The sequence below is a fragment of the Carcharodon carcharias genome, chromosome 15, assembly GCF_017639515.1.
Source record: "Carcharodon carcharias isolate sCarCar2 chromosome 15, sCarCar2.pri, whole genome shotgun sequence".
Taxonomy (NCBI): Eukaryota; Metazoa; Chordata; class Chondrichthyes; order Lamniformes; family Lamnidae; genus Carcharodon; species Carcharodon carcharias.
Window position 1 is genome coordinate 54,627,897 of NC_054481.1, and position 27,267 is coordinate 54,655,163.

At 43.9% G+C, this 27,267-nt stretch overlaps 1 protein-coding gene across 3 annotated transcripts in view; it reads right to left on the bottom strand.

Annotated features, from left to right (window-relative positions):
* gaa2 (alpha glucosidase 2) overlaps positions 1 to 23,724 on the bottom strand; it is a 42,219-nt gene extending 18,495 nt beyond the window's left edge. For all 3 annotated transcript variants that reach the window (XM_041207346.1, XM_041207345.1, XM_041207344.1), the window contains exons 1-12: positions 23,580 to 23,724; positions 20,987 to 21,587; positions 19,587 to 19,732; positions 15,806 to 15,971; positions 10,724 to 10,820; positions 8,920 to 9,039; positions 5,922 to 6,040; positions 5,154 to 5,285; positions 3,933 to 4,043; positions 3,015 to 3,128; positions 978 to 1,062; positions 546 to 663 (exon numbers count right to left, since the gene is read on the bottom strand). In XM_041207346.1, the coding sequence (XP_041063280.1) occupies positions 546 to 663; positions 978 to 1,062; positions 3,015 to 3,128; positions 3,933 to 4,043; positions 5,154 to 5,285; positions 5,922 to 6,040; positions 8,920 to 9,039; positions 10,724 to 10,820; positions 15,806 to 15,971; positions 19,587 to 19,732; positions 20,987 to 21,577 (1,799 nt within the window). In that variant the 5' untranslated portion in view covers positions 21,578 to 21,587; positions 23,580 to 23,724. The remainder of the gene's footprint in view (positions 1 to 545; positions 664 to 977; positions 1,063 to 3,014; positions 3,129 to 3,932; positions 4,044 to 5,153; positions 5,286 to 5,921; positions 6,041 to 8,919; positions 9,040 to 10,723; positions 10,821 to 15,805; positions 15,972 to 19,586; positions 19,733 to 20,986; positions 21,588 to 23,579) is intronic.
* Between the last annotated feature and the right edge of the window lie 3,543 nt (positions 23,725 to 27,267).

A 27,267-nucleotide genomic window follows, 5' to 3' on the forward strand; every position in this document is an offset into this window, starting at 1 on the left:
CAGATCCAACCCCCATATCCCTACATTGATAGCAGGCCTCACACTAACCACAGGCCCCACACTGACAGCAGGCCCAAAACTGACTGCAGGGTCCACACTGACCACAGGCCCCGCACTGACCGCAGACCCCACACTGACCACAGGTCCTGCATGGATCCAGACCCCGCAATGACCACAGATCTTAAACTGATCACAGACACTGCATTGACCGCAAGTCCAAACTGTCAACTGCAGGGCCCACACTGACCACAGGCCCTGCACTGACCGCAGGCTTCGCTTACTGCAGACCTCACACTGAACACAGGCCCACATGCAGCCCTGCATTGGCCACAGACCCCGCAATGTCTGCAAACCACACACTGACCACAGGCCCCGCTTAGCCCGAAGTCAGCCTCAGATATGAATTCAACATTGGATCCCAGGTGTGAAAGGATCCTGTCCACCAACTGCACCATCCCCATATTAGTTTCATTTTACTTCATAGATTTCTGAAGGATTAATGCTGATCTCTCTGTGGGTTATATGAAAGTTTACAACGGACTTACCTTGCAGAGGCTTTGGCCTCCATCAGCCCATACAAACTGTGCACATTATAATGTGTTGATGCATGCTGCTTTGCTGAGGCACAAATGGTTTGACTGCGTAAAATGCCACCCAGCACACCTGACAGAGAAAAACCCAATACAGGGAACACATTACAAAGAGCAGGAAGACTCCCCCTCACTACAGACTCTCCCCCTCATTCCAGACTCTCCCCTCACTCCTGATTCTCCCTCTCACTCCTGATTCTCGATTCCCCCTCACTCCATACAATTCCCCCATATACTTGGATCAATTCTAGAAATACAAATTATTGTCACTCTTCGCATTAAATCAAGAACTTGAATTATAATTAGATTCTAGTGTAGAGTGAATAATGTGATATACCCCTCTCTCCATTCCCATCAGTAAGTCCCAAAGATTGACTCAGTTTTTACCTGGGAGGTATGGAGGATTTTCAAACTCATTTGAAGGGCAACCACTCTGAGATCCATCCACAAAGTTCGAGGGCTCATTCATATCCTAGAGTATTCCAGAGTGATGAGTTTTAAAAACAAAATAAAATGAGGTTTGTTTCTAAATTGAATAACATTGAAAAGCTGAGAGTTATGTTCAACTTGGTTAGACCATACTTGGAGTTACTGAGCACAATTTGGGTCTCCATAATATAAAAAACATACAGAGGCACTGGAGAAATTGCAAGACAGATTTACAAGAAGGACACCAGAGCTGAGAATAATACCTATCAGGAAAGATTGAACAGGCTGGGGCTCTTTACTCCAGAAGAAAGAAGGCTTAGGGCTGGGTCTGACAGAGGTCTTTAAAATGATGATAGAGTTTAATGGGGTACATGTAGGCAAGATGTTTTCATTGTGCCCGAGTTCAAATCTAGGGCCAAAAACATAAGATAGTCACTAATAAATCCAATAGAAATGTCTTTGGCCAGAATGTGGTTAGATTGGACAGCAGCTATCCAGGACCCAGCCATTCACACCCCTCCTCTAGACACAACTTCTGTTTCTTTACTTGTTCCATTACCTCTCTTTGGCCTTGTACCATGAAACATTTTGTCATTTAATCTCTCTTACCCTCCATAGTCACCTTATCACAGATCCTGCCTTTTGTTCTATTTCCACCCACCCCAAAACCCTCTTTCACTTGGTCAAAACCTATTACAATTTTTTCAGGTCACAGACCTGAAACATTAACTGTTTCTCTCTCCATGGATGCTGTCAGAGCTGCTAAGTATTTCCAGCATTTTCTGTTTACAACTCTACCACATGGAGGGGTTGAGGTGATGTGTTTAAGGGGAAGCCAGATAAACATGAGGAAGAAAGGAATAAAAGGATATGCTGATCGCATGAGATGAAGCAGGGTGGGAGGAGATTCATGTGGAGCATAAACTGTCATAGACCAGTTGGAACAAATGGTAATTTCCTTGCTGTAATTGCTATGTAAAAATTGAAAATTATTTGTTGTGGTTTGAGGATAAGAAATGCAGAGAGGATAATATTGGGACCATTATGTGGCAGCAAATAACTGCCTTATAATTGACCTCGAAGTAAATACCTCAGGCAATTAGGACACACAGAGGAGAAAACAGTGCTAAATACACTTGCTCTTTGTCCTGTTCAAATTGCAAAATACAGCAATGTCCCAGTCTGAGCTTTGGATCTTTTTCAGTCTGGGATGCTACCTGACACTCATAATGAAGTGGGGCACAATTCCCACAGCACCCACAACCTTCCACTGTACATCCAAAGAGGGAGGTGGGTCCTGTAAATTTTTAAGAATTCTTGTATTCAAGACCGATTATCACTCCCAGCTGGTTTACCCTCTCCCTGGAAGGTCCAGTAAGTGAGGGAATAAAATTTGCTCAGCTCATTGTCACTAAGTAAGTACTGGTATAAAAAGTTAAGAAAGACTTGCACTGATGTATTCCCATTCATAACCTAGGTCGCTACATAAATTACCATGAAAGATGCTGAATTATGGTTAAAACTCCAACAGTTTCACTAATATCCTTCAGGAAAGGGAACCTGCTGTCCCTGTCACTCAGTCCCATGGTACATAGATGGCACTAATGCCTTTGGGGGGCAACTATGGCAATAAACACAGCCTTGTCAGCATACCCGACATAGAGAGAAACTTACTCTCCTCTGGTGAAGAATTCAAGAACAGAGGAACATAATCTTAAACTAAGAGCTAAACAATTGAGGAGCAAAGTCAGCAAGCACTTTTTCACAAAAAGGGTGGAAGAAATTTCAAACACTTTCCCTCAAAAGGCTGCAGGTGGTGGGGGTCGATTGGAGCTTTCAAGACCGAGGTTGATTGATTTTTCTTGTGTAAGGTTATCAACAGCTATGGAGCAAAGGCAGGTGAATGGAGTTAAGATGCAAATCAGTCATGATTTAATTTAATGGAGCAATAAATGGATTGAATGGCATGCACCTATTCATATAAATGGCACTTACAATCCAAAGCCCATCAAAGGGCACGGCTTTGTAGAACCTCAGTAAGTTCTCGAACCACCATTGATGTGTGTTGGGATTTGTGAAGTCAGGGAATGCTGTCAGTCCAGGCCAAACCTGAAACCCCATAATATAAAAGAGAAAATCTTTTTAAATCCAAGCATCTATTTGGCAGGGTAAGGTACATTCACTATAATTCCAGTCATGATTGTCGTTCTTTGTTTAAACAGCATTCACATCTTGGCCCCAACATTACTTTCAACCAATAAGGCAACTGGGAAGGAGGCATAACCCACTGCATCCCAACCCCCCACTCATTTTGAGGTCAGCCAATGGATCGTTAGGAGAATGCCTCCACTCTGCTCCCAGGATCCTCCATCATCTCTTTTGGGACTCCAAGACCAGCCAGTGGGTTTGATTCACACTCGCCTGTGCCCCCTCACTCTGTCAAACCTAAATCTGGCAGTGTAAAGTGGATAGATAGGCCGCCACCTTTCCCGGCTGCTGAACTGCTCCTCCTCCCTCATACTATCTAACTATCTCTGAATCGAACACAGATTGAATCTGGGGCCCACCCTTAGGCTGAACCAGAACAGAAGATGCATAACAATGAGTTACTAGAGGAGTTATTTACCTTTCACTTTACCTCAGCAATTTGTTACAATCCTTGGTATGTTTTTAAAACCATCCTTGACCCCATTCTGCTGCCTCCAAGTACTTTGGTAAACACCAAACCCAAGAACAGACTCAATACACTGATTTTGGTGCCAAATGATTTTGGTGACAGTATGCACTGGGAAACAAGTCCAAGGCAGCTGCTGAATAAAACTTTCTGGGTGACTTGCCTTGATAGCCACTGCCCTACATTGTAACAATTATCCCAGAGTTTATAACCAGCGCAGCCTCTATGAGCACCCATACCTTCCCGATAAGAGGACTTCCAGACACGTTGTTGATGAAAACTCCACGTTTCAGGCCTTCATCATATGGCCAGTAAGAGCCTTGTGGTTGAACACTGCTGATTGCTGGGTCCTGCAGACACAACAGATACTTTCAACTTTCTGTGAGGGGAAAGATGGGAGGTAATTCACATTACTTTTCTGCACCTTATGTATTTCTTTCACCTCTCAAAACCATGCACTAATTCATCAAAGAAGATCTCCTTTCATACCCCGTCAACACAGGAAAGAAAGAACTTGCATTTATATAGCATCGTTCAGGACTTCCCAAAGCCGATAAACACTGCAGTAAGGTACGAAATGCAACTGGCAATTCATGTGCAACAAGAATCCATAAATAGCTATGTGATAATGATCAGACCATCTGTTATTCATAGTATCAGTTGAAGGATAAACATTGGCCATGACAGCAGCGAAAACTCCCCTGCTCATCTGCGAAATGCGGCAAGGGATCTTTTACATCAACCAAAAGGGCAGGTAGGCCTTAGTTTAACATTTCAACCAAAAGGCTGTGCTTCTTACCATGCTGCACCTACTCAGTATTGCAGTGGTGTATCAGTCTGTGGTTAAATCTCTCGACTGGAACTTGCACACACAGCCTTCTGATTAAAGGTAAGAGTGCTACGCACTAAGCCAAAGCCAACACCATTCCCTGCTGCTATCAACAGACTTCTTGTTCCTCTGGGCCTAGGACCATGGCCCACTATCTGTCAGAGCTGGATTCAGCCTGATTACTGCGCCCCTTCCCATCCTTTGCCACAACCTATCTTTACAAACCTAAGGGTTTGATTGCCTTAAAATGCTTGATACAACAGATAGTTTCTTATCTCCTGGCACACAATACTATTTTCTTTTAATTCTTTCTTGGGATATGGGTGTTGCTGAGAAGACCAGCATTTATTGCCCATCCTTGACTGCCCTTGAGAAGGTGTTGGTGAGCCACCTTCTTCAACCGTTGCAGTCCATGTGGGGTCGATACAGCACAGTGCTGTTAGGGAGAGAGTTCCAGGATTTTGACCTAGCGACAGTGAAGGATAAAGATATATTTCCAAGTCAGGGTGGTGTGTGGCTTGGAGAGAACGTGCAGGTGGTGATGTTCCCAGGCAGCTCCTGCCCTTGTCGACCTTCTCATGAACCATATGAAACCCCACTGTATTGTGACAAGTTGGCTGCCAGTAATTACCACAATCATAACATATTGCTGTCCATGGGAATGCAGATCTGCAACCATCTGAGAGAGGCTGGCAAACCTCTGGGGGTCAAAGGTGAAATCCCGATAGTCGATCATGTAATCAATATCATTCCACTGAGCATCCTAGAGGAGAAGGGGAAAGGCTTGTTTAGAACAAGTCAGTGTCAATGTCTCAGCAACCAATTCAGTCAGAAAGCGATCTAAACTTCCCCGTGATCATTCACTCCAGCGAAACACCAGCTCCACAAACTCTCAGTGGTCACAGCTAATTGCTCCCAGCTTGGTTCCTAGACCCAACAAAAAGAGACAGGCTTCCCACCCCTACTAACACGCCTCCAGTCCCTGCACAAACCGCCTTCTTCCCCTCCCAACACGCCTCCTGCCCCTCCCAACATGCCCTCCTGCCCCTCCCAACATGCCTCCTGCCCCTCCCAACATGCCTCCTGCCCCTCCCAACATGCCTCCCGCCCCTCCCAACATGCCTCCCGCCCCTCCCAACATGCCTTCCGCCCCTCCCAACATGCCTTCCGCCCCTCCCAACACCCCTCCTGCCCCTCCCAACACGCCTCCCACCCCTCCCAACAAACCTGCTCCTGTCAACATGCCTCCCACCAATACCAACATGCCTTCTTCCATCCCCAGCATGCGTCTCACCCCTCTTAAGATGCCTCCCATCCCTCCCAACACACTACCCACCCCTCCCGACACATTGTCCAACACCCCTGACATGTGATAACTAAAGAAATTAATTTCATGAACCTGGGGCATGCCAGCTTTTCTCATCTCCTTCACCACTTCCCAAGTGGCATTACTTGACCCATATCCCCAGCGGCAGAGATGGAATCCAAGGCCCCAAGCGGGCACCATCGCCGGCAAACCTGCCACACAGAAAACAATAAATATCTCACAGCAGCAGCAATGTAACCAAGACAACAGCAACACAAAGAGAGAACAATATAAACGTCCATAAAGAATAAACTACAGTGTTGCCTTGAGTTAAACCATGATGATAGGACATAACTACAAACAGGTAATGGGAGGGTCAGGACAGATATCAGAAAACAGTTCTTCACCCAATGGATCTCCAGTACTCGAAATGTCTCCAAAGAATCTGAAATCATTCACAAGGCAGTTCAACATGGAGATGGACAGAAAAGAAAGAAATAACCCATATTTTGATAATGCCTCACAAACTCGGTATATCCCAAGCACTTTACAGTTAATGAAGTACTTTTGAAGCACAGTCACCCATTGTAATGTAGGGAATGGAAAAGAAAAAAGGATAATCATTGGTTCCTACAAATGGATGATGTAGGTCCAAATGGCCTTCTTTGTCTATACTTAGCTTTATGATATTTTTGTGGTGTTCAGCTGAAAAAGTGACAACATGGCCATATAATATCTGTTAGAACGTTAACAGTCTGTGTACAGCATTTGCCATTATACACTTCTTAAAAAACACTACTTTGCAACACTTCTCAGTCACACTTAATCATAGTCAAATTTACTCTAACCTCAGCAAATTTATTCTGCCATACATGGTTGAATTATTTTTAACACATGATTCAATACCAGCCCTCTCTTTCTCTTTCTCAAGAACTACAGCAGACTAAGGTCACAAAAGAATTCAAAATAGGAGCCGGAGTAGGCCATTTAGCCCTTCAAATCGGTTCCACCATTCAACAAGATCATGGCTGATATCTTAACTCAACTCCACTTCCCCACATTACCCCCTATCCCTTAGTTCCCTTAGATTTTGAGGCACTACCAACATTTATCTTGAATATATTCAACAAGTGAGCATCCACAACTCGCTGGGATAGGGAATCCCAAAAATTCACGACACTTTGAGTGAAGAAATTTCTCCTCATCATCTTCCTAAATAGCTGACCTCTTATTCTGAGTCTGTGATATTCTAGATTCCCCAATAAAGAGAAACATTTTGTCAGTGTCTATCCTATCAACTCCCATAAGAATTTCATGGGCAGGATTTTCTGGCCGCCAGAATCGTCCGCTCCCATCGAAAGTCAATGGACTTTGGCTGGGCCGCAGAATCTCCTGTGGTGGGTCCCGCCACAATGGGGCCAGAAAATCTTGGCCTATGTTTCAATTAGATCACCTTTCATTCTTCTAAAATCCAGGGAATATAGGCCTAGTCTATTCAATTTCTCCTCCTTGGACAATCCCTACATACCAGGAATCAGTCTCGTGAACCTACATTGGACAACCCCAAAGGAAAAGTATGTCCTTCCTTAGGTAAAGAGGCCAAAACTGCACACAGTATCCCAGGTGTGACCTCTCCAATGCCCTGCATAATTGTAGTAAGACTTCTTTACTCTTACACTCCAATACCTCTATAACAGAAGCTAACATACTAAATTTCCTTCCTAATTGCCAGCTGTACCTGCATGTTAACTTTCTGTGATTCATGTGCAAGGACACCCAGGTCCCTCTACATTTCCCATTCTCTACCATTAAAAATATTCCTTCTTTTTCGTTTGCCTACTAAAGTGGGTAACTTCATACTTTGCCAGATTGTATTCCATCATGTTCGTGTCCTCTCATCCCCCAACCTGTCTTTGTCTCTCTGCAGCCTCTTGCTCTCACTCTCAGTCTTTCCTTACAGCTTATTTTCCCACCTAACTTTTTATCATCAGCAAACTTGGATATGTTACAATCAGTCCCCTCATCAAAGTCATAAATATAGATTGTAAATAGCTGAGGCCCAAGTATTGATCTTTGTGGTACCCCACTCGTTACAGCCAGCCAAACCAAAAATGTCCAGTATATTCCTACTCTTTGTTTTCTGTCCATTAATCAATTCTCAATCCATGCTAACGTATTACTCCTAAGCTATAAGTCCTAATTTTCTGTAATAACCTCTTGTGTGGTACCTTGTCAAATGTTTCTTGAAACTCCAAATACACAACATCCACCTGCTCCCCCTTATCCATCTTACTAGTTACATCCTCAAAAACACTAACAGATTTCTCAAACATGATTTACTTTTCGTAAATCTGAATTGACTCTGTTTAATTATCTTACACACGATAAAAAGAGGTGAACAACTCAAATCCAGGGTTAAGAGTGAGAACACTTCAACTTTTTGAACAGTGATGTTTATAATTAGGACCGTTTACACTTACTACCTCCAGAATTTGTGCCTCTTTCTTAGCTGCCTATTATTAAAATGTTGTTTCTTTCAGCTCCAAAAATATGCTGGAATTCAACAACTTTAATCTCAACAATCAAAAAAATCCAGGGTTTTAGAATCAAAGAATCTTATTTAAGGAGATCATTCGGCTCGTCATGCTTGTGCTAGCTCTTTGAACAAACTATCCTTAGCCCCATGCATACAATTACATTCCTTTTTAAGTGGGGTAATGCTCCTATCCACTAAAACAAAGCATTTTCTGGCTTCACATCAACAGCACCTATAAATGATGACTATGGCAGTTATTTCATTCTGGGTTCTGATCTGGAGGGGGCAGTTGCCAGTCTGCAAACTTCCCTTGCCAATAGCAATTAACTCAGACCATTCATAACAATTGGACATTATCATCATAAAGGGACAGGCCAGGTAAATGCAGCTGAACTTGAGCTGTAATATAAATCATTCTGTGTTACATGGTGTGAGGTTCTTGTCATTATATATCATATCTTCCCAATTACTCAGCAATGTCACAGATTTGTTATTATACATAAACCTAGACATCTGACTGTTAGCTCATTATTCCTGTAATCTTCTCTAACTTACCGATGACTTCTAGGTACTGTTGGATGACTGAATTGGGGTCCGGTCCCATGAATATGTAGAAATCAAGAACCCCTCCAATGGTTCTCCAGGTCAGGGCAGGAGCAGGCTGGAGGACCACATCTGCATCAGGAAGAAAGATTTTTAATGGCATTTTTAGTGCTTTGAGGCTCATTTCTTATCTCCTTCATTTCTCAGTATAGTAGCTTGTTTAACATCCTAACTCCATTTTGGAACAGCACTTGCCTCCTTTTGTTTGTCAGTTAGGTTTTCCATTCCCTATCCTCTGTACACATCAATCCTGGTCTTGTTTTCCCCACGTCTCTCTGAAGTGGTCAATGTGGGTAGCAGCTTGAAGTAATGTTCCCTCTAATCACTCCATTCTCTCCCATCATGGGCAAAGACTGGCCTCTGCTCTTCTCTACAGTGAACTGCTTCGGACCTTCATGCATTTCAGCAACACAGGGCAGAGGCTGGGAACCCTAAGGTAAATAATTCACCTCCTGATTCCTCAAAGCATGTCCAGCATCAACAATGCATAAGTCAGGAGTGTGATGGAATACTTTCCACTTGCCTGGATGAGTGCAGTTCCAACAACACTCAAGAAGCTTTACTCCGTCCAGGACAAAGCAGCCCACTTGACTGGCACCCATCCACCACCTTAAAAATTCACTCCCTCTATCACCGATACACAGCGGCAGCAGTGTGTACCATCTACAAGATGACCTGCAGCAACTCACCAAGGTTCCTTCGACAACACCTTCCAAATCCGTGATCTCTACCACCTAGAAGGACAAGGGCAGCAGGCACATGGGAACACTACCATCTGCAAGTTCCCCTCCAAGCCACATACTATTCTGACTTGAAACTAGTTCCTTCACAGTCACAGGATCAAAATCCTGGAACTCCCTTCCTATCAATATTGTGGGTATACCTACACCACATGGACTGCAGTGGTTCAAGAAGGCAGCTCATCACCACACTCTCAAGGGTAATTAGGGATGGGCAAGAAATGCTGGCCTAGCAGTGACACCCACCTCCCATGAAAGAATAAAAAAAAAACCTCGAAGCCCACCACATGTTCCTACTGAATTTGGCCATTTACGAACCGTAGCCACACCTTCAAAAAAGGCATCTATAAACCCAAACATTACCCAACATCCCACCACCAAATCCCAAACCCAATCCCAATCACCACAACACCAAGACTCAAACTAAATAACCAACACCTCATCACCTCACTATCAAACCCAATATCCAACATCGCACCAAAAGCCAAACCCAATATCCAACACCACACCAAACCCTAAACTCAATATCCAACACCACAACAAAACCCAAACTCAATATCCAACACACCAAAAGCCAAAACTAATACCTAACACAACAGCAAAACCAAAATGCAAAATTCAGTATCTCAACACCAAAACCAAAACCTAATATCCAACTTCTAAGCTATAACTCATTTAGTACTCTCACCTGAGTTAGAAGGTTGTGGATTCAATTCCAACTCCAGATATATTCTAGGTTCAAGCTCCAGTTCAGTACCAAGGAATTGTGATGCAACTCAGAAAAAGCTTTTGTGAAATTACAAGATTGCCCATTGCAATCAATAATAGCCTGCAGTACATGGGAAAGGTGTGAAAAGTAATATTGTATGAGCTGTAGACTCCCATAAAACACCTCACCATAAACACCTCACCATAAACATCTCAACCAATTGGAATGAGAAACCTGCCTGGTTATAGATGATGTCAATTGGCTTTCCCAAAATATTGTGCTTCCTCCCAGAAACCCCTATGCTTACCCATCGCATTGCTGTTGAGGAGGAAAACACCATGCGACATTCCATCTGGCTCCAGCGACAGGTAAAAGGGGTGGACCCCATAGAGGTTAACAAATTCCTACGGCACAATATTCAATATTCAGTACAGTATTCAAAACAAAGATTCACATCACATATGAGAAGCAGCTCTGGCTCATGGGATAAGGTTAGATGAGGGTTTATGCAGTGGAGTTAGTCAATGTAGGCCAGGGTGTTAATTAGGGGTAACATACAACAACAGTTTGCATTCAAATGTAGGGAAATGGGGGCCGTAGTAATAACCTCACTGGACTAGTAATCCAGAGGCCCAGGTCAATGCTTTGAGGACATGGGTTCAAATCCCACCACAGCAACTGGTGGAATTTAAATTCAATTAATAAATCTGGAATATGAAGCTAGTCTCAGTAATGTTTGATAACTATCACCGGTTGTTGTAGAGACCCATCTGGTTCACTAACGTCCTTTAGGGAAAGAAATCTGCCATCCTTATCTGGCCCGGTCTACATGGAACTCCAGATCCACAGCAATGTGGTTGATTCTTAATTGCCCTCTGAAATGGCCGAACAAGCCACTCAGTTCAAGGGCAATTAGGGATGGGCAACAAATGCTGGACTTGCCAGTGACGCCCACATCCCAAAAAAGAATAAAAATAATACCTTTAACATAGTAAAATATCCCTAGTCACTGCCTATCAAACAAATTAAACATTAAGCCACATAAAGACATATCAGGACAGAACAAAAAGCTTGGTCAAATATGCTGCTTTTAAGGAGAATCCTAAAGAAAGAGTGAGAAGTAATGAGGCCAAGAAGTTTAGGGAGGGAATTCCAGAGTTTATGGCCTTGCCAACTGAAGACCAGAATTGGAGGAGCACAGAGATCTCAGAGGGCTGTGGGATGGAGGAGGTTATAGATGCATTCTGTATCAATTATTATTTTGACTCCCCCACCAATTCAGTGAAGCCACTGCATTAGGTGCTGCTGGAACACAACCCTCAAAGATCACACCTATTACCGCTGACCAGCTTGGAACTAGCTGATCTTAACGACATCAGGATTGGTCTCAGTTCCATTGACCCAAGTACAAAAAGAAGCCCATCAAGATTCCTGCTCATTCCTGCTTTGTCTATAAAAGCCTGGCTAAAAATGAACATGCACACACACTGGGGGATGAAACAAGATGTAGCTTTAGTATCAAACCCTCCAGAGTAAATTAATCTCCTAGCATTTATTGTTTAAACAGATTTAAAGAGTAACCACTTAGAAGAACCATGTACCTGTGAAAGTGTATCCTGGGAATCCAGTTGGAACATTCATATGTATTAACCAGGGTCAGGATAGAATTCAGCTCAGCTGCGATGCCTGCATTGTTGAATGGCAGCAGATACTCACGGATCACAAATGTTCAGCAGGAGTCAGGAGAATGTCACAGCTTAGTTTTGCAACTGGGACCACTGTGAGACAGTGACAGAGTAGGAGCCCCAGCTAATTATCCTCCTCCTTAGCCCAGTGCCACTGAGGCCAATTTTAGAACCTGCACCCACCCTCCCCCCCACTATCCATCAAGTTACTGAGCATAGGCCTGAGATAAAACCCGGGAGCTTCCTGGCTCAGCTACTCACCAAATAACTTCACCGACCCATTCTGAACATCTGATCTCAGTGGGGTGGCACTCAGAGCATTATAATGAGGTTCCAATGCCACTCAGGAAGCAAAAGCTACACTGCGGAAATCATCCAGGATTGCTGCTGTCCTGGGACTTAAGTGCAATGTGTGTGGATACTGGGTGACAACATGATTAGTGGAGTGGTCCCCCAGAAAAGCTGCTGAGGCTGAGAGGGCAATTGAAAATTTCAAAACAGAGGTTGGTCACTTTTTGTTAGACAAGGATACTAAGGGTGACGGAACCAAGGCAGATAGAGTTGATCAGCCATGATCTAATTGATTTGCAGAACCACCTCAAAGGGATTGAATGCTCTCCTGTTCCTGTATGTTTTTTTATTCTTTCATGGGATATGGCATCACTGGCTAAGGTAGCATTTTTATTGCACATCCTTATTTGCCCTTGAGAAGATGGTGGTGAGCTGCCTTCTTGAACTACTGCAGTCCATGTGGTGTAGGTATACCTACAATGCCGTTTGGGAGGGAGTTCCAAGGTTCTGACCCAGCGACAATGAACGAACAGAGATGTAATTCCGAGTCAGGATGGTTTATGCCTTGAAGGGGAACTTGAAGGTGGTGATGTCCCCATGCATCTGCTGCCATTGTCCTTCCAGGTGATAAAGGTTATATGGGTCACGGCTTTGGAAGGTGCTGTCAAAGAAGCCTTGGTGAGTTTCTGCTGTGCATCTTGTAGATGGTAGACACTGCTGCCACTGTGCATCAATGGCGGAGGGAATGGATATTGGAGGTGGTAGATGGGGTGCTAATCAAGTGGGCTCTTTGTCCTGGATGGTATTCAGCTTCTTGAGTGTTGTTGGAGCTGCACTCATCCGGGCAAGTGGAAAGTATTCCATCACACTCCTGATTCGTGCTTTGTAGATGGTGGACAGGCTTTGGGGAGTCAGGAAATTAGTTATTTTCCTCAGAATTCCTAGCCTCTTACCTACTTTTGTAGCCACAGTATTTATAAGGCTGTTCCAGTTCAGTTTCTGGTCAAAGGTAACCCCCAGGACATTGATAGTGGGGAATTTAGCAATGGTAATGCCATTGAATGTCAAGAGGAGTTGGTTAGATTCTCTCTTATTGGAGATAGTCATTGCCTAGCACATGTGTGGTGCGAATGTTATTTGCCACTTATGTTGTCCAGCTCTTGCTGCATATTGGTATGGACTGCTTCAGTATCTAAGAAGTTGCAAATGGTGATGAACATTGTGCAATCATCAGCAAACATCTCCACTTCTGACCTTATGATGGAGAGAAGGTTATTGATGAAGCAGCTGAAGATGGTTGGGCCTAGGACATTACCCTGAAGAGGCCCCTGCAGTGATGTCCTGGAACTGAGAAGATTGACCTCCAACAACCACAATCATCTTCCTTTGTACTAGGTATGATTCCAACCAGCGGAAAGTTTTCCCCCTAATTCCCATTGACTCCAGTTTTGCTAGGGCTCCTTGATGTTACATTCAAGTCAAATGCTGCCCTGATGTTAAGGGCAGTCACTCTCACCTCACCTCTATTTCAGCTCTTTTGTCCACATTTAGACTAAGGCTGGAATGAGGTCAGGAGCTGAGTGACTCTGGCAGAACACAAACTGAGTGTCAGTGAGTAAGTGCTGCTTGAGAGCACTGCTGATGACATGCAGAGGTCACCAGGGTCCAGCAGCCCTGCAATTCACAGCTAACATACGTAGGAACTTTCTATCACTTTGCTGATGATCGAGTGTAGACTTATGGGGCGATAATTGGCTAGGTTCAATTTGTCCTGCTTTCTGTGGACAGGACAAACCTGGGCAGTTTTCCACATTGCTGGGTAGATGCCAGTGTTGTAGCTGTACTAGAACAGCTTGGTTAAGGGCGCCACTAGTTCTGGAGCACAGGTCATCAGTACTATTGCTGGAATGTTGTCAGGGCCCATAGTCTTTGCAGTATCCAGTACCTTCAGCCATTTCTTGATATCACGTCGATTGAATTGAATTGGCTGAAGACTGGCACCTGTGATGCTGGGAACCTCAGTAGGAGGCTGAGGTGGATCATCCATTCAGCACTTCCCTGTGTTCCCAGCAATGATGCTGCCACTGTTAATTAGCCAATTGTCAGTCATATCTCAGCAGTGAAGAATGGCACTTTTCTGGTGTATGGGAGAAAACTGGCACCTATGGCATTGTACTGTAGTCTGAGTCTTCAAGGGAAGAGGGGAAAAGAATAGAAAATAAAATGGGTTATGGTGTGGCTTATAGAATTGATTTAGCACATCCCATTAATTATCCCGTAATGGTACAATGCACTGCAGAAATCCAGTTAATTCTTCAACAACCACAAGCAGAGTTACGTCCTCGGGAGGGTTAATTGATATCTTCAACATGATTAGATCTCAGCTGGTCTAAATTAATGTTTGCTTTTAACTTGTTAACACACTGATTAATAGCAACAGAGTGAGTGCCATGTAAATGAAAGGCTGTGGTTTTTGTGCTGGTTTGTCTTTTCTCAATAGAACTGAAAGTGTCGTCAAACTGAAACCCTTAACTAAAGTAAAACAAAAGCAAAATACTGCAGATGCTGGAAAATCTGAACCAAAAACAAAAATAGCTGGAAAGACTCAGCAGGTCTGACAGCATCTGCGGTGAGGAAGACAGAGTTAACGTTTCGAGTCCATATGACTCTTCATCCTGATGCAGAGTCATACGGACTCAAAAGGTTAACTGTATTCCACTCCGCAGAAGCTGTCAGACCTGCTGAGTTTTTCCAGCCCTTAACTAAAGTGTCCCTTTGTTAAGAAACACAGCTAATAAGGAACTCTCACAAGTTTGATGTTGTGCAGCCCTTCAAGTATTAGGTAGGTCTTTGATTGTGGACTTTATCCCCAAGATCCTCTCTGATATGAGGTGGAATGTTCTGGGCAAACATATTCTGGGGTTTCCCAATTCTGGTTGAATGTATTCTTGGAGATTTCATCACAATTTCCCACCTCTAGCCGCCCTACTCCCAAACTCCAGCCATTGCTCAATCCTCACGGCCCACACCCTTCCCAAGCCTAATGGACAGTGAATAGAGTCTTTCTTATTCCATTGGATGATTGTAAACTGTCAATCAAATAATCTTTTTCACCCCATCTCCAAAATCTTTCAAAATAATATGAAACATATGAAAAGAAACAAGGTGGTTTTTCTCCCGTCTGTTGCAGGGTTCTGGGAAATAATCATTAATCCCTGGGTACTTCCTATATTTCTGTGATCTTCCAGCTGAATCCTGGAGGGTTGGTGACCCTGTCCCCACCTGTGAGACTAGCTGAGCTGGAGCTGAGAAAAGAATGACTGTCCATGCTGCCGATCACAACCAGGAAAGATTTCTCCCTCAGCTAACACTAACATAGCGTTGTTTCTGGAATGTTCTAATTCATACTGTACCCGAGGCACGCTGTCACGAGCCCAGAAGGTCAGAGTGTTCCACTGGACGCTTTGCAAGAAACTGGCCCGGTGTTCCCCAAGGCCGTAGAGGTAAGCTGAAGGCAGCCAGGTCGACACCTGCAGGAACTGGTCAGCGAAGAAGAGAGGAGCCACTGTCGTGTTCAACCTGTTTTAAAACATGCAAAGGTCACCAGGGTCCAGCAGCCCTGCAATGCACATGTAGGAACCTCCTGCCTCCGATCGCTGGAGTTGGCACAATGCAACAGGCTTGTGACGGATCCACATCCTGAGTAGCGCCTGCCCCAGCAGCATTGGGTCACAGCGACTGCATGCACTCTGAATTATTTATCCCGTGTTGGGAATGGGAAGGGAGAGGCAGATGAGACAAGAGGGGAAACGGGTAGATGGAATTAAGATGCAGATCAGCCATGATCTGATTGAATGGCAGGGCAGACTCCTGTTCCTATGTTCCAATATCTCTGCAACGTGGGATCAATGTTGTGGGGGGGATGTTGTGGATGGGGGTGGATGTGAGGGGTGGGGGGCGCTGGGGTACCTGACCAACCAATCACTAAGCAGCAGAAGGCTGCCAATCCGTGCCCAACATGCCCCTCCCTTGGACTGCAGGAACCTAAAGAGGGGAAATAAATTTCTTACGGAGAAGAAGATATCCTAAATCTTTTTAAATCAGATGTTGGACAACAGCTGGAGTATTTTAGGAAGGACATTTTAGGAAGGGTGTCAAGGCCTGTAGAGGGTGCAGAGGAGATTTACCAGAATGCTACCTGGGGTGAGGGGCTTGAGTTATGTGGAGAGACACCAGAAGCTGTGATTGGTTTCCTTGGAGCAGAAAGGGCTGAGGGAGGAGGGATCAATAACCAGGAGCATAGATTTAAGTTAAGGGGCAGGAGGTTTAGAGGGGATGTGGGGAAGGATTTTTTCACCCAGAGAGTGGTGGGAATCTGGAACTCACTGCCTGAAAGGGGGGTTAGAGGCAGAAACCCTCATAACATTTAAGAATATTTGGATGTACACTTGCAATGCTATGGCATATAAGGTTGTGGGCCTAGTGCTGGAAAATAGGATTAGGATAGTTAGGTAATTGTTCAACCGGCACAGACTTGATGGGCCGAAGGGCCTTTTTCTGTGCTGTAGACCTTTATGACTCCATGACTCTATGAGAGCTTTTGATCGAGCAGGTAGAGAGAAACGGTCAGGAGGGTAACCAGCAGCAACTGACAAAAGAACTGGGGGAGATGAGGAGAATTTTCTTTTATGCAGCGAATTTTGTGATCTGGAATGCACTGCCTGAAAGGGCAGCAGAAGCAGATTCAATAATAACATTCAAAAGGGAAATTAAATTAATACTTGAAAAGTGAGAAATGGCATGGGGTATGGGGAAGAGCGGAGAATAGGACTAATTGGTAACTCATTCAAAAATCCACTATACGCACTGGACTAGGTGGACTGAATGGCCTCCTCCTGAGCTCTGCAATTCTATGAAGTTCCAGGATCATCCAGCAGCCTTTTCAAATTCAAAAGGTTTGAGGGTATTTGAGTCTCCCTCCAACCTCAAATACCACCTGTGTGACTTCCTCACCAAAAGGTCTCAGCCAATGGGGCAGAATTTGGGGCTACTGGACATTCACCTAACAGACACATACACTCACTCTCTCACCTTCCCTAAAGGGCATTAGTGAACCAGATGGGTTTTTACAACAATTGACAATGGTTTCATGGTCATCATCAGACTTTTTTTTTATTCAATTCAAATTCCACTATCTGCCTTGACAGGAATTGAATCCAGGTCCCCAGAGCATTATCCTGGGTGTCTGGATTACTAGTCCAGCGACAATACCACTATGCCATCCCCTCCCCATAGGTGGCATAGGTTGGCATGGATGAGACATAGGATATATGTGAGGGTTGAAAGGGTGAGGGGTGAGGGCTGGAGGGATTTTTTTTGTTTTAATCTTTTCTTTTTTTTTAAACATTGTGCCGGTATATCAAGACAAGCCTTTTGTCCAGCCTGCCTCTGAACCCAGCAGCCTCCACACTCATTCCAGGGTTGCCCACCCAGAATCCTATTTCAGCCTGCCCACCACCCCCAACTGAAAATCCAACCCACGGGTTGACATTTTTAAAAGGTCATGTTTGCAGAGCCAGGAAATCTCCCAACCCCTGCATAACAGACCCAAGAGCAAAAATCTAGGCTGCACTCTCAAACACACACACTCTCTCTCACACACACACATACAGGCAAACACACACAATCTCTCTCACACACACACATACAGGCAAACACATACACACTCTCTCACACACACACATACAGGCAAACACACACACTCTCTCACACACACATACAGGCAAACACACACACTCTCTCTCACACACACACATACAGGCAAACACATACACACTCTCTCACACACACACATACAGGCAAACACACACACTCTCTCACACACACATACAGGCAAACACACACACACTCACACACATACAGGCAAACACACACACTCTCACACACACACATACAGGCAAACACACACTCTCTCACACATACACACAAACACACTCACACACAGCAAACACATACAAATACACATTCTCTCAAACACACACACTCAAACACTCTCTCACACACAAACACATACTCTCTCTCAAACATGCACAAACACACTCTCAAACATACACACATTCTCTCTCACACACACAAACACACACTCTCAAACACACACAAACACATTCTCAAACATACACACACTCTCTCACACACACACACTCTCTCTCAAACACACTCTCTCTCAAACACACACACATACTCTCTCTCACACACAGACAAATACACTCACACACACACTCAAAAAAATACACAAACACACTCTCACACACACACACACCCTCTCATATACACACACAAACACACTCTCTCTCTCACACACACACATCCACACACAAGCACACTCTTTCTCTCACATACACACACACACACACACACACACACACACAAAAACACACTCCCTCACACACACACAGACACTCATATATACACTCTCACACACACGTATACACATTCTCACACACGCGTATACACACACACACAATTAGTCTGCCAGGGTCCAGGAGCTCATGCTTGCATTGAAAGGACCGAATTCATGAGGAGTTAAAACGAGGCTGGAATATTCACCTAGCTTACAGTAGAGGAATAATCTCCAGGGAAAAAATCTTCACTGTGGAAGACAGTTCTGAGATCAGGCTAAGAAAGGAAAACAATAGATTAAACCCTGGGAAGCTAAGAATCACCTTGGACTGTTTCCGGGAGAATTGAATGTCTACTTAAAGGACATTGTAAAGTATATCTATGAAGTGTGATTTTGGTTGTGCATAAAGAAAAAGGGTAATGTTTTGTTTTGTGGTTTAAGGTTTAAACTGCCTACAAAAGATAGTGTTTAAACAATAGTCAATAATGCTTTTCATCTTTTGTTACAGTAAAAGTCTTAAAATGAGAAATCTTGTCGTGTCATCCTTTCAGCTGTTAGTTGGAAGTTCAAATTTCTTTTTACAGAGATCATAACACACACACACACACACCCGCAGAATCTCATACACACTCACATTCATTCACACTCAATCACTCATTCACACTCATTCATTCACATTCACTCACACACATCCAGATCCAAAATAAAGAATTTCTCTTTCCCTCCTCCCATCCCATCCCATCTAGAAAGTTTTGGTGAATGCACTGGGAGATAGAATTCTTTGAAAAGCATACAGCACTGTCCCGGTGGAAGTCCTCTTCACGATTATTCCGAATGGATCCTCGGAATATTCCACGGTGTACACTGGATTCTTGGCTCTCTGCACTGTCTTGGGAACCTCAATGGGAACCTCATATCGTGGATTTGAGGAATCATTTATCTAAATTGTGTCACAGAAAGAGAAGAGAATCAGTATTATGCACCTGACCACTTTACCCTAGTTTCGAGAAACCAGTGATGTAACAGGAAGTGGGCCAAAGCTCTCTGTGAGATACTGGCTGACAACATTCACCTGATTTCTGTGCAGTGCAATGAGGTCATTAGTCATTCTCTGTTTGAGTCCATGCATATTATTAGCCAGGCATCACATTATTGATATCAGGCAAAACACACACAATTCCATGTGTTTAGTGGGTCAGACACAGATATAACAGATATTTCATAAAAGCCCACCCTAAAAATCATGTTTATTAGAGTCAACATGCAAATTTAAATTTAAAGAAAGTTTGGCCTGGGCATTATTGCTATGTGTGGGAGCTTGCTGTATGTAAATTGACTGTGTGCAAATTTGCTGCTGCGTTTCCTACAACAGAACATCATTAATTAGAAAGCACTTTGGTGTGTCCTGAGGTCCATGAAAGGTGCTACATAAATGCAATTCTTTCTTTTTTTATTGATTTAATAATCTGGAGAATGTGAGTTCAAATCTTGCCACGGTAGTTTGAGAATTTGAATTTGGTTTTTAAAAAATGGAATTTAAAAAGCTGGTATCAGTAATTGTGACCATGATGTTGTTGGATAGTTATGAAGACCTGCCTGGTTCATTAATGTCCTGTAAGGAAGGACACCTGCTGTCCCTACTTGGTCTGGCCTATCTTTGATGCCAGTCCCCCCACCAATGTGGTTCACCAATATCTACTCTCTGAAGTGGCCCAGCAAGTTACTCAGCCATATCAAAGAAAGAGAGAACCTGAATTTATATAGCGCCTTTCCTGACCTCTGGGTGTCCCAAAATGCTTTACAGGCAATTAAGTATGAAGTGTAGTCACTATTGTAAGAGTGATAAATGTACTGTAACAGTTCAAGAAGAAGTCCACCACCATCGGGACAGGCACTAAACAACGACACCCACATCTTGAGAATGACCTTTAAAAAAAAAGCCTAGTTAGCTTTACTCAAATTCTTTACCATAAAAACCCAACCTGGTTTTCTAATATCCCATTAGAGAAAGAGGCACCTGCTGTCCTTACCCGGCACAAGTGAGCTACAGCTGTTCAGGAAGGCCCACCAGCAGCACCATCTAGTCAAGGGATGACTAAGGATGGGTAATAAATGCCAGCCTTGCCAGGTCCTGAGAATGAAGCTTTCAACCTACACAAAAGGAACTTTTTCAGCTAAAAAGGAAGTCCCTCACCTTAACGTGAAGTCTGTTGTCGGTCTCAAACATTACATTCAGTTGGAGCTTCCAAACATCCCTGGGGTAGTAGGTTTTATTCCTTCGGGTCAGTTCTCCCGCCTCGCCCAGCTCTGTGGGTGTTCGGTTTCTCAGGGTGTAACTGGGAAAGTTCGGCGGGTAGAAGCACCATGGCACCCCGACCAGATTCAGGGGAGGCTGGATAAAACAGCAGGCACGCCGCTCACACAAATCCCGGGTGGCCACTCTCTCTCTTTCAGGGTAACAGTCGAACCTGTGCCATTCTGGGATTGAGGAGCAGCTGTCTGGACCTGTCAGTCCATCCCCCTGGCCATTCCGAGATAGCACATGGCGCACCCCCATCTCTGGACTCTCTGCCTGCCTGTTGGCCAATTGCCGGACTGTCCACCCTCTGTGCCAGAAGCCGGGTAGAATGAGGAGAAGAATCACAGTGGGTATCAATGCCCATAGGTACCTGCAGGGATGGGTACTGCACTGGTTAATCTTCACAGTCCCTTTGGCTGCTTGGTGAGATTTCATCCACTCTTCACCCATCGAGGAATCCAGCAGGACTTCCTTCCCATAAGGCATCTCAATGACACTGAAAATTATAAAGAATATCACTTGTTTTTCATTCCAATTTTTTCTCTATCTGCCCAACTCCTGCCAGAAGGAGAGGTCAATGAGTATGAGCTGCCCTCCAATACTGTGCCCATGTGTCCATTTGCCATAGTAGATGTTAATGTAAGTCACAACCAAGGTCAGGTCAACCCTGTCCTCAGCCAATGTCCACACACATGCCTAGACATATACACAAAAACACACACACACACTCATTTACACCTTTCAGCAGGAGTCACTACAGAGGGGTCAGAAAGAGGAATTCTCTCTTAGCTTCATTTAGTGACCCTCCTGCTGATTTGCCTATGGTTCAAATGCTTAACACAGAGGGTAAATCCAAGGGCCCTGTAGATGAGACACTGTCACCCTCCAACACCCCTACTCCTGCACACTGAGGGGAGAACGAGTATTGGTGAGAGTGTGTCCCCTTGTCTACTCATCTTCACGCATAGGAATCAACCTCATCTCTTCACCTCCTACTCTAGTTCATTCTCCCCCAACCCTGTGAAACTTTTCATTCCTTCAGCCATTCTACAATCTGCAGTGTTTTAAAGACCTATATGTGGTGTCTCCCCCACCTTAATTATCCAGTTCCCTCAACTCTTCTCCTACAATTTTCCATCAAAATATGGTATTGGCCAATTTAAAAAAAAACAGCAAAAGAGTCAGAGGCAAGTCACATGCTTGATATAATGAAATAGCTCAAGTAAAGGCTACTTACACACTTGATGATTGGACAGAAGATGGGAAGTGATGCAAAACTGAAGGTGGACATGAGACAGTGATGCTCACCCACAAACAAGAACCGAAACAGTGTCATTATTACGCAATAGGAGAATATTTTATAAAGGTTATACACAAAGTTTGTTAAGGATAGGAAAAGAGACTCAAATACTGGGCCTCAGATCATCCTGGTGTTTGAATAATACAACAATAATGGAGCTGTTGACAAAGGAAAGCAATCAATTAGTCTAAAACAGACCCAGATGTGAAGCAAGGAAAACCCCAGTGGTGGAGAGCCTTAGGAACCATAGTACCAAAGTCAAAAACAGAATTACCTGGAAAAACTCAGCAGGTCTGGCAGCATCGGCGGAGAAGAAAAGAGTTGACGTTTCGAGTCCTCATGACCCTTCGACTGGGTCGAAGGGTCATGAGGACTCGAAACGTCAACTCTTTTCTTCTCCGCCGATGCTGCCAGACCTGCTGAGTTTTTCCAGGTAATTCTGTTTTTGTTTTGGATTTCCAGCATCCGCAGTTTTTTGTTTTTATCTATAGTACCAAAGTCACCTGTTTTCCTTATCTCTGTAACCTCCTCCAGCCCTACAACTCCCCGAAATATCTCCATTCCACTAATTCTGGCTTCTTGTCCAGAGGATGTGCTAATGGTGACATTAAGGGTAGAAAGCAGGATGCTTCCACTTACTCATCCTGCTTTCTATCCTTAATGTCACCATTAGCACACCCTTTAGCTAATATCAGTACCGTCAACACCCCTTTGACCTTTTGTCTATGACATCTTTGGCAATCTCTCCTATGCCTCCACCTATCACTGGCCCTCTATCGAGCTCCGCCTGTCCCACCCCCCTCAAACAGCTTATATTTCACCACATTTCTATTTCTCTTTAGCTCTGATGAAGTCATATTGGACTCAAAATGTTAACTCTGTGTTCCTGTCCGCGGATTCTGTCAGACCTGCTGAGTTTTTCCAGCAAGTTATGTTTTTGATTTGACAGAACTGTTTGCAAGCCAAACTTTAACAATAAATTCACTTAAAGAGCAACTCTGGCCTAGCCTGTCATGCCTGATTTGACTTATATAAACAGCAGTGCTGATATGCTCCACTGTTAGCAATGAGTCATAGGGGCCTTCTACGATAACCTCATACAGCCAGCCCAATGCAGTATGTATGTCATTCCTACGAACCTGCAGAGCCCTCTTTCATAAACCTGCAGTAATGTAAAGACATTCTTACTTCACTTGTTGCTGCTGGCTGAATAGTTCGTGTGGATCTTGCAGATAGATAACAAGCAGTTTGTGTGTCGTTCACCCAGCCTCTTGAAGTACTGTGGTTCACCTTTGGCCCTCCCAGCGGCTTTTGATTGCTGCATTGAAGGCCTTTCTCAAGTACACTGCTGCCCTCTGCTGGAATCATTGAAAGACACAACCTCAGATCTTACTACATAAAGACAATTCCAATGGAGTTTAATTCACTCTAGTTAACTCAGTGCTTTCCATTAATTGTGCTATCTTAATGCAGTCAGTCATCATTTTAACGTGTTAGAATAATAAAAAAGGATTTTTATATAAAGGCATCAAGCAGCGCACTACCAAAGTGTGGGAAATCCAGAACAAGGGGTTATATATGTAAAATTAGAGCCAGGCCTTTTAGGAGTAAAACCAGGAAGCATTTTTCTACACAAAAGGTAGCAGCAGTGTGCACCACCTGCAAGATGCACTGCAGCAACTCACCAAGGCTCCTTCGACAACACCTTCCAAACCCAAGACCTCTGCCACCTAGAAGGACAAGGGCAGCAAATGAATGGGAACACCACCACCTGCAATGTCCCCTCCAAGCCACTCACCATCCTGACATGGAAGCATATCACCGTCCTCCACTGTCGCTGGATCAAAATCCTGGAACTCCCTCCCTAACAGTGTACCTACGCCACATGGGCTGCAGCGGTTCAAGAAGGCAGCTCACCACCACCTTCTCAAGGGAAACTGGGAATGGGCAATAAATGTTGGCCCAGCCAGCAATGCCCACATCCCAAGAAAAGAATTTTTAAAAATTGATGGAACTGCCTCCTTCAAAAAAAGCTGTGGATGCTGGTACAATTACTTAAAATTAATAGAACAGGAATAGGTCATTCGGCCAAACTGGTCTCTGTCAATGGTTATGTCGCACATGAGCCTCCTCCATCTCTCTTCATCTCACCCTATCTGCCTAGGGTCCTCTTCATGTGCTTTTCTAGCTTTGCCTTAAATGCAGCAGCTATTTGCCTTAACTACCCACGGTGTTAAAAAAACAAGAAACATTCACATGTATATAGCACTTTCATGACCACCTGATCTCTCAAACCGTTTTATAGCCAGTGGAGTCACTGTTGTAATGGAGAAATGCAACAGCCACTATGTGCACAGCAAGCTCCCGCAAACAGAAATGGAATAATAATCAAGCAATCTGTTTTAGTGATGCTGAATGAGGGGTAAATATTGGTTAGGACATTGGGGATAACTCCCCTGCTCTTTTACAAAATAACATCATGGAGTCTTTTGCATCCAACCAAACAGACAGATAGCACCTTGGTTTAACATTGCAACCGAGAGACAGCAAATATGCTGCATTCCTTCAGTACTGCACTAGAGCATCAGTCTTGATCTTTGTATTCAAGTCCTGGAGTGGGACTTGAACCCAGAACCTTGTGACTGAAAGACAAAAGTGCTACCAACTGAACCACAATTGATTGCAAGTTTTGCATTCTTACAACTCTCTAGGTAAATAATTCCATATTGGATTTATTAGTTAAAAACAAAAAACAAAAAACTGCGGATGCTGGAAATACAAAACAAAAACAGAATTACCTGGAAAAACTCAGCAGGTCTGGCAGCATCGGCGGAGAAGAAAAGAGTTGACGTTTCGAGTCCTCATGACCCTTCGACAGAACTAGGCGAATCCCAGGAAGGGGTGAAATATAAGCTGGTTTAAGATGGTGGGGGGGTGGGGTTGGGTGGGGGGGAGAGAAGTGGAGGGGGGTGGTGTGGTTGTAGGCAAAAGCAGTGATAGAAGCAGATCATCAAAAGATGTCACAGACAGCAGGACAAAAGAACACATAGGTGTCGAAGTTGGTGATATTATCTAAACGAATGTGCTAATTAAGAATGGATGGTAGGGCACTCAAGGTATAGCTCTAGTGGGGGTGGGGGGAGCATAAAAGATTTAAAAATATTTTAAAATAATGGAAATAGGTGGGAAAAAGAAAAATCTATATAATTTATTGGAAAAAAGCAAAAGGAAGGGGGAAGAAACAGAAAGGGGGGTGGGGATGGAGGGGGGAGGTCAAGATCTAAAGTTGTTGAATTCAATATTCAGTCCGGAAGGCTGTAAAGTGCCTAGTCGGAAGATGAGGTGCTGTTTCTCCAGTTTGCATGGGCTTCACTGGATTTATTAGTGACTATCTTATATTTTTGTCCCCTAGTTTAGGCCTTCCCAACAAGTGGGAACATTTTCACTATGTCTGTCCTATCAAACCCCTTCAGGATTTTCAAAACCTCTCTTGAGTCACTCCTCAGCTTCTATTTTTGAGCCCCAGTTTGTTCAAACTTTTCTGATTTTAACCACTCAATTTTGGTATCAACTTTGTAATTCATTGATGCAGCTGTTCCAATGCCTCTGTATCATTTTTGGAATATGGGGACCAGAACTGCTGAAACTTTCAAGACTGCAACTGATAGATTTTGACAGGCAAAGGGATCAAGGGATATGGAATAAAAATGGGTAAATGGTGTTGAGGTGCAGTTCAGCCATGATCTGCTTGAATGTCAAAGCAGGCTCAAGGGGCTGAATGGCCACCTCCTGGATGAGGATGAGGAGCGATGGTTCACTATAGTCACAGAGGATGTCATTTCTCACTTTGGTTTGGGCTGTTTCACTTCTGTGACATGGACAGAGACCTGACTGGAGAGATTCAGCAGAGATTTGCAGGAAAAATGGGCACAGATTTGTGAATCAACAATGTAAAGATGTTGGAAAGAAAAGGAAGTTTGGAGATGGGGTGAGTCATAACTTGCAAGGACAAAATGGCCAAGAGTGTGTTTTTTGAGGAATCTGACAATGTTGATTTTGAAAGGAAGGGCATCCAGTAACTGAGGAAAGGGAACTGTTTACAATGTCACCCAACGTGGGGGCCATGAAGAGAAGTTGGGTGGTGGTCAGTAGTTCAGCGGGAATAGCATCAAGGGAGCCAGAAGTGAGTCTCACTGATGAAATGGGCTCAGAAAGAGTATGAGGGAGATGGAGTGAAATTAAACATGGATGTGTTACAATCCTCGAAGAGACCAAAAACTGGAAAAGATAGGAATTCCCAAAAGATGCTGACAAATGGAACGGAGGGAAAAGATTTCACTTTTCAAAACTCTGACTGTCAAAATCACTGTAAAATTAAGCATGCATTAAGATGAATTTCACTTTCAATAATCGATACAACAAAGATACATCTTACGAAACTACAAGCACTCGCATCATTCCCCGCACATATGCGGCACCATGTGCAATTTCAAAGTTCCCTAACTCAGCCTCCATTACGTAGGATCTCTCACTTTACCCACTCAATCGATTCAGCCCTTAAGTCACGTTCACCGGCAGCCATCTTCCAAGTGAGGTCTTCAGATACACTTAACACTGACAAAGTGCATGTCTACAAATGCTCTCTCACTCGGGTCATGTCAGTCCTGATGGCATAGCTTTCCAGAGTTAATTTTCAGCCAACCAACCAACAACACTCAGTTCACAGTCTAGTCCTCTGATACAATCTCTCAGCTCTTTAGCATTCCTCAGCTATTCACATTGCTTTTATGATTCAGGCCCTTTTAGCTCGCTCGTCGATCACTTCTCAAGAGTTCTATTTTCCTTTTTAGCTGCCAAACAGAAACTAATTTTTTTG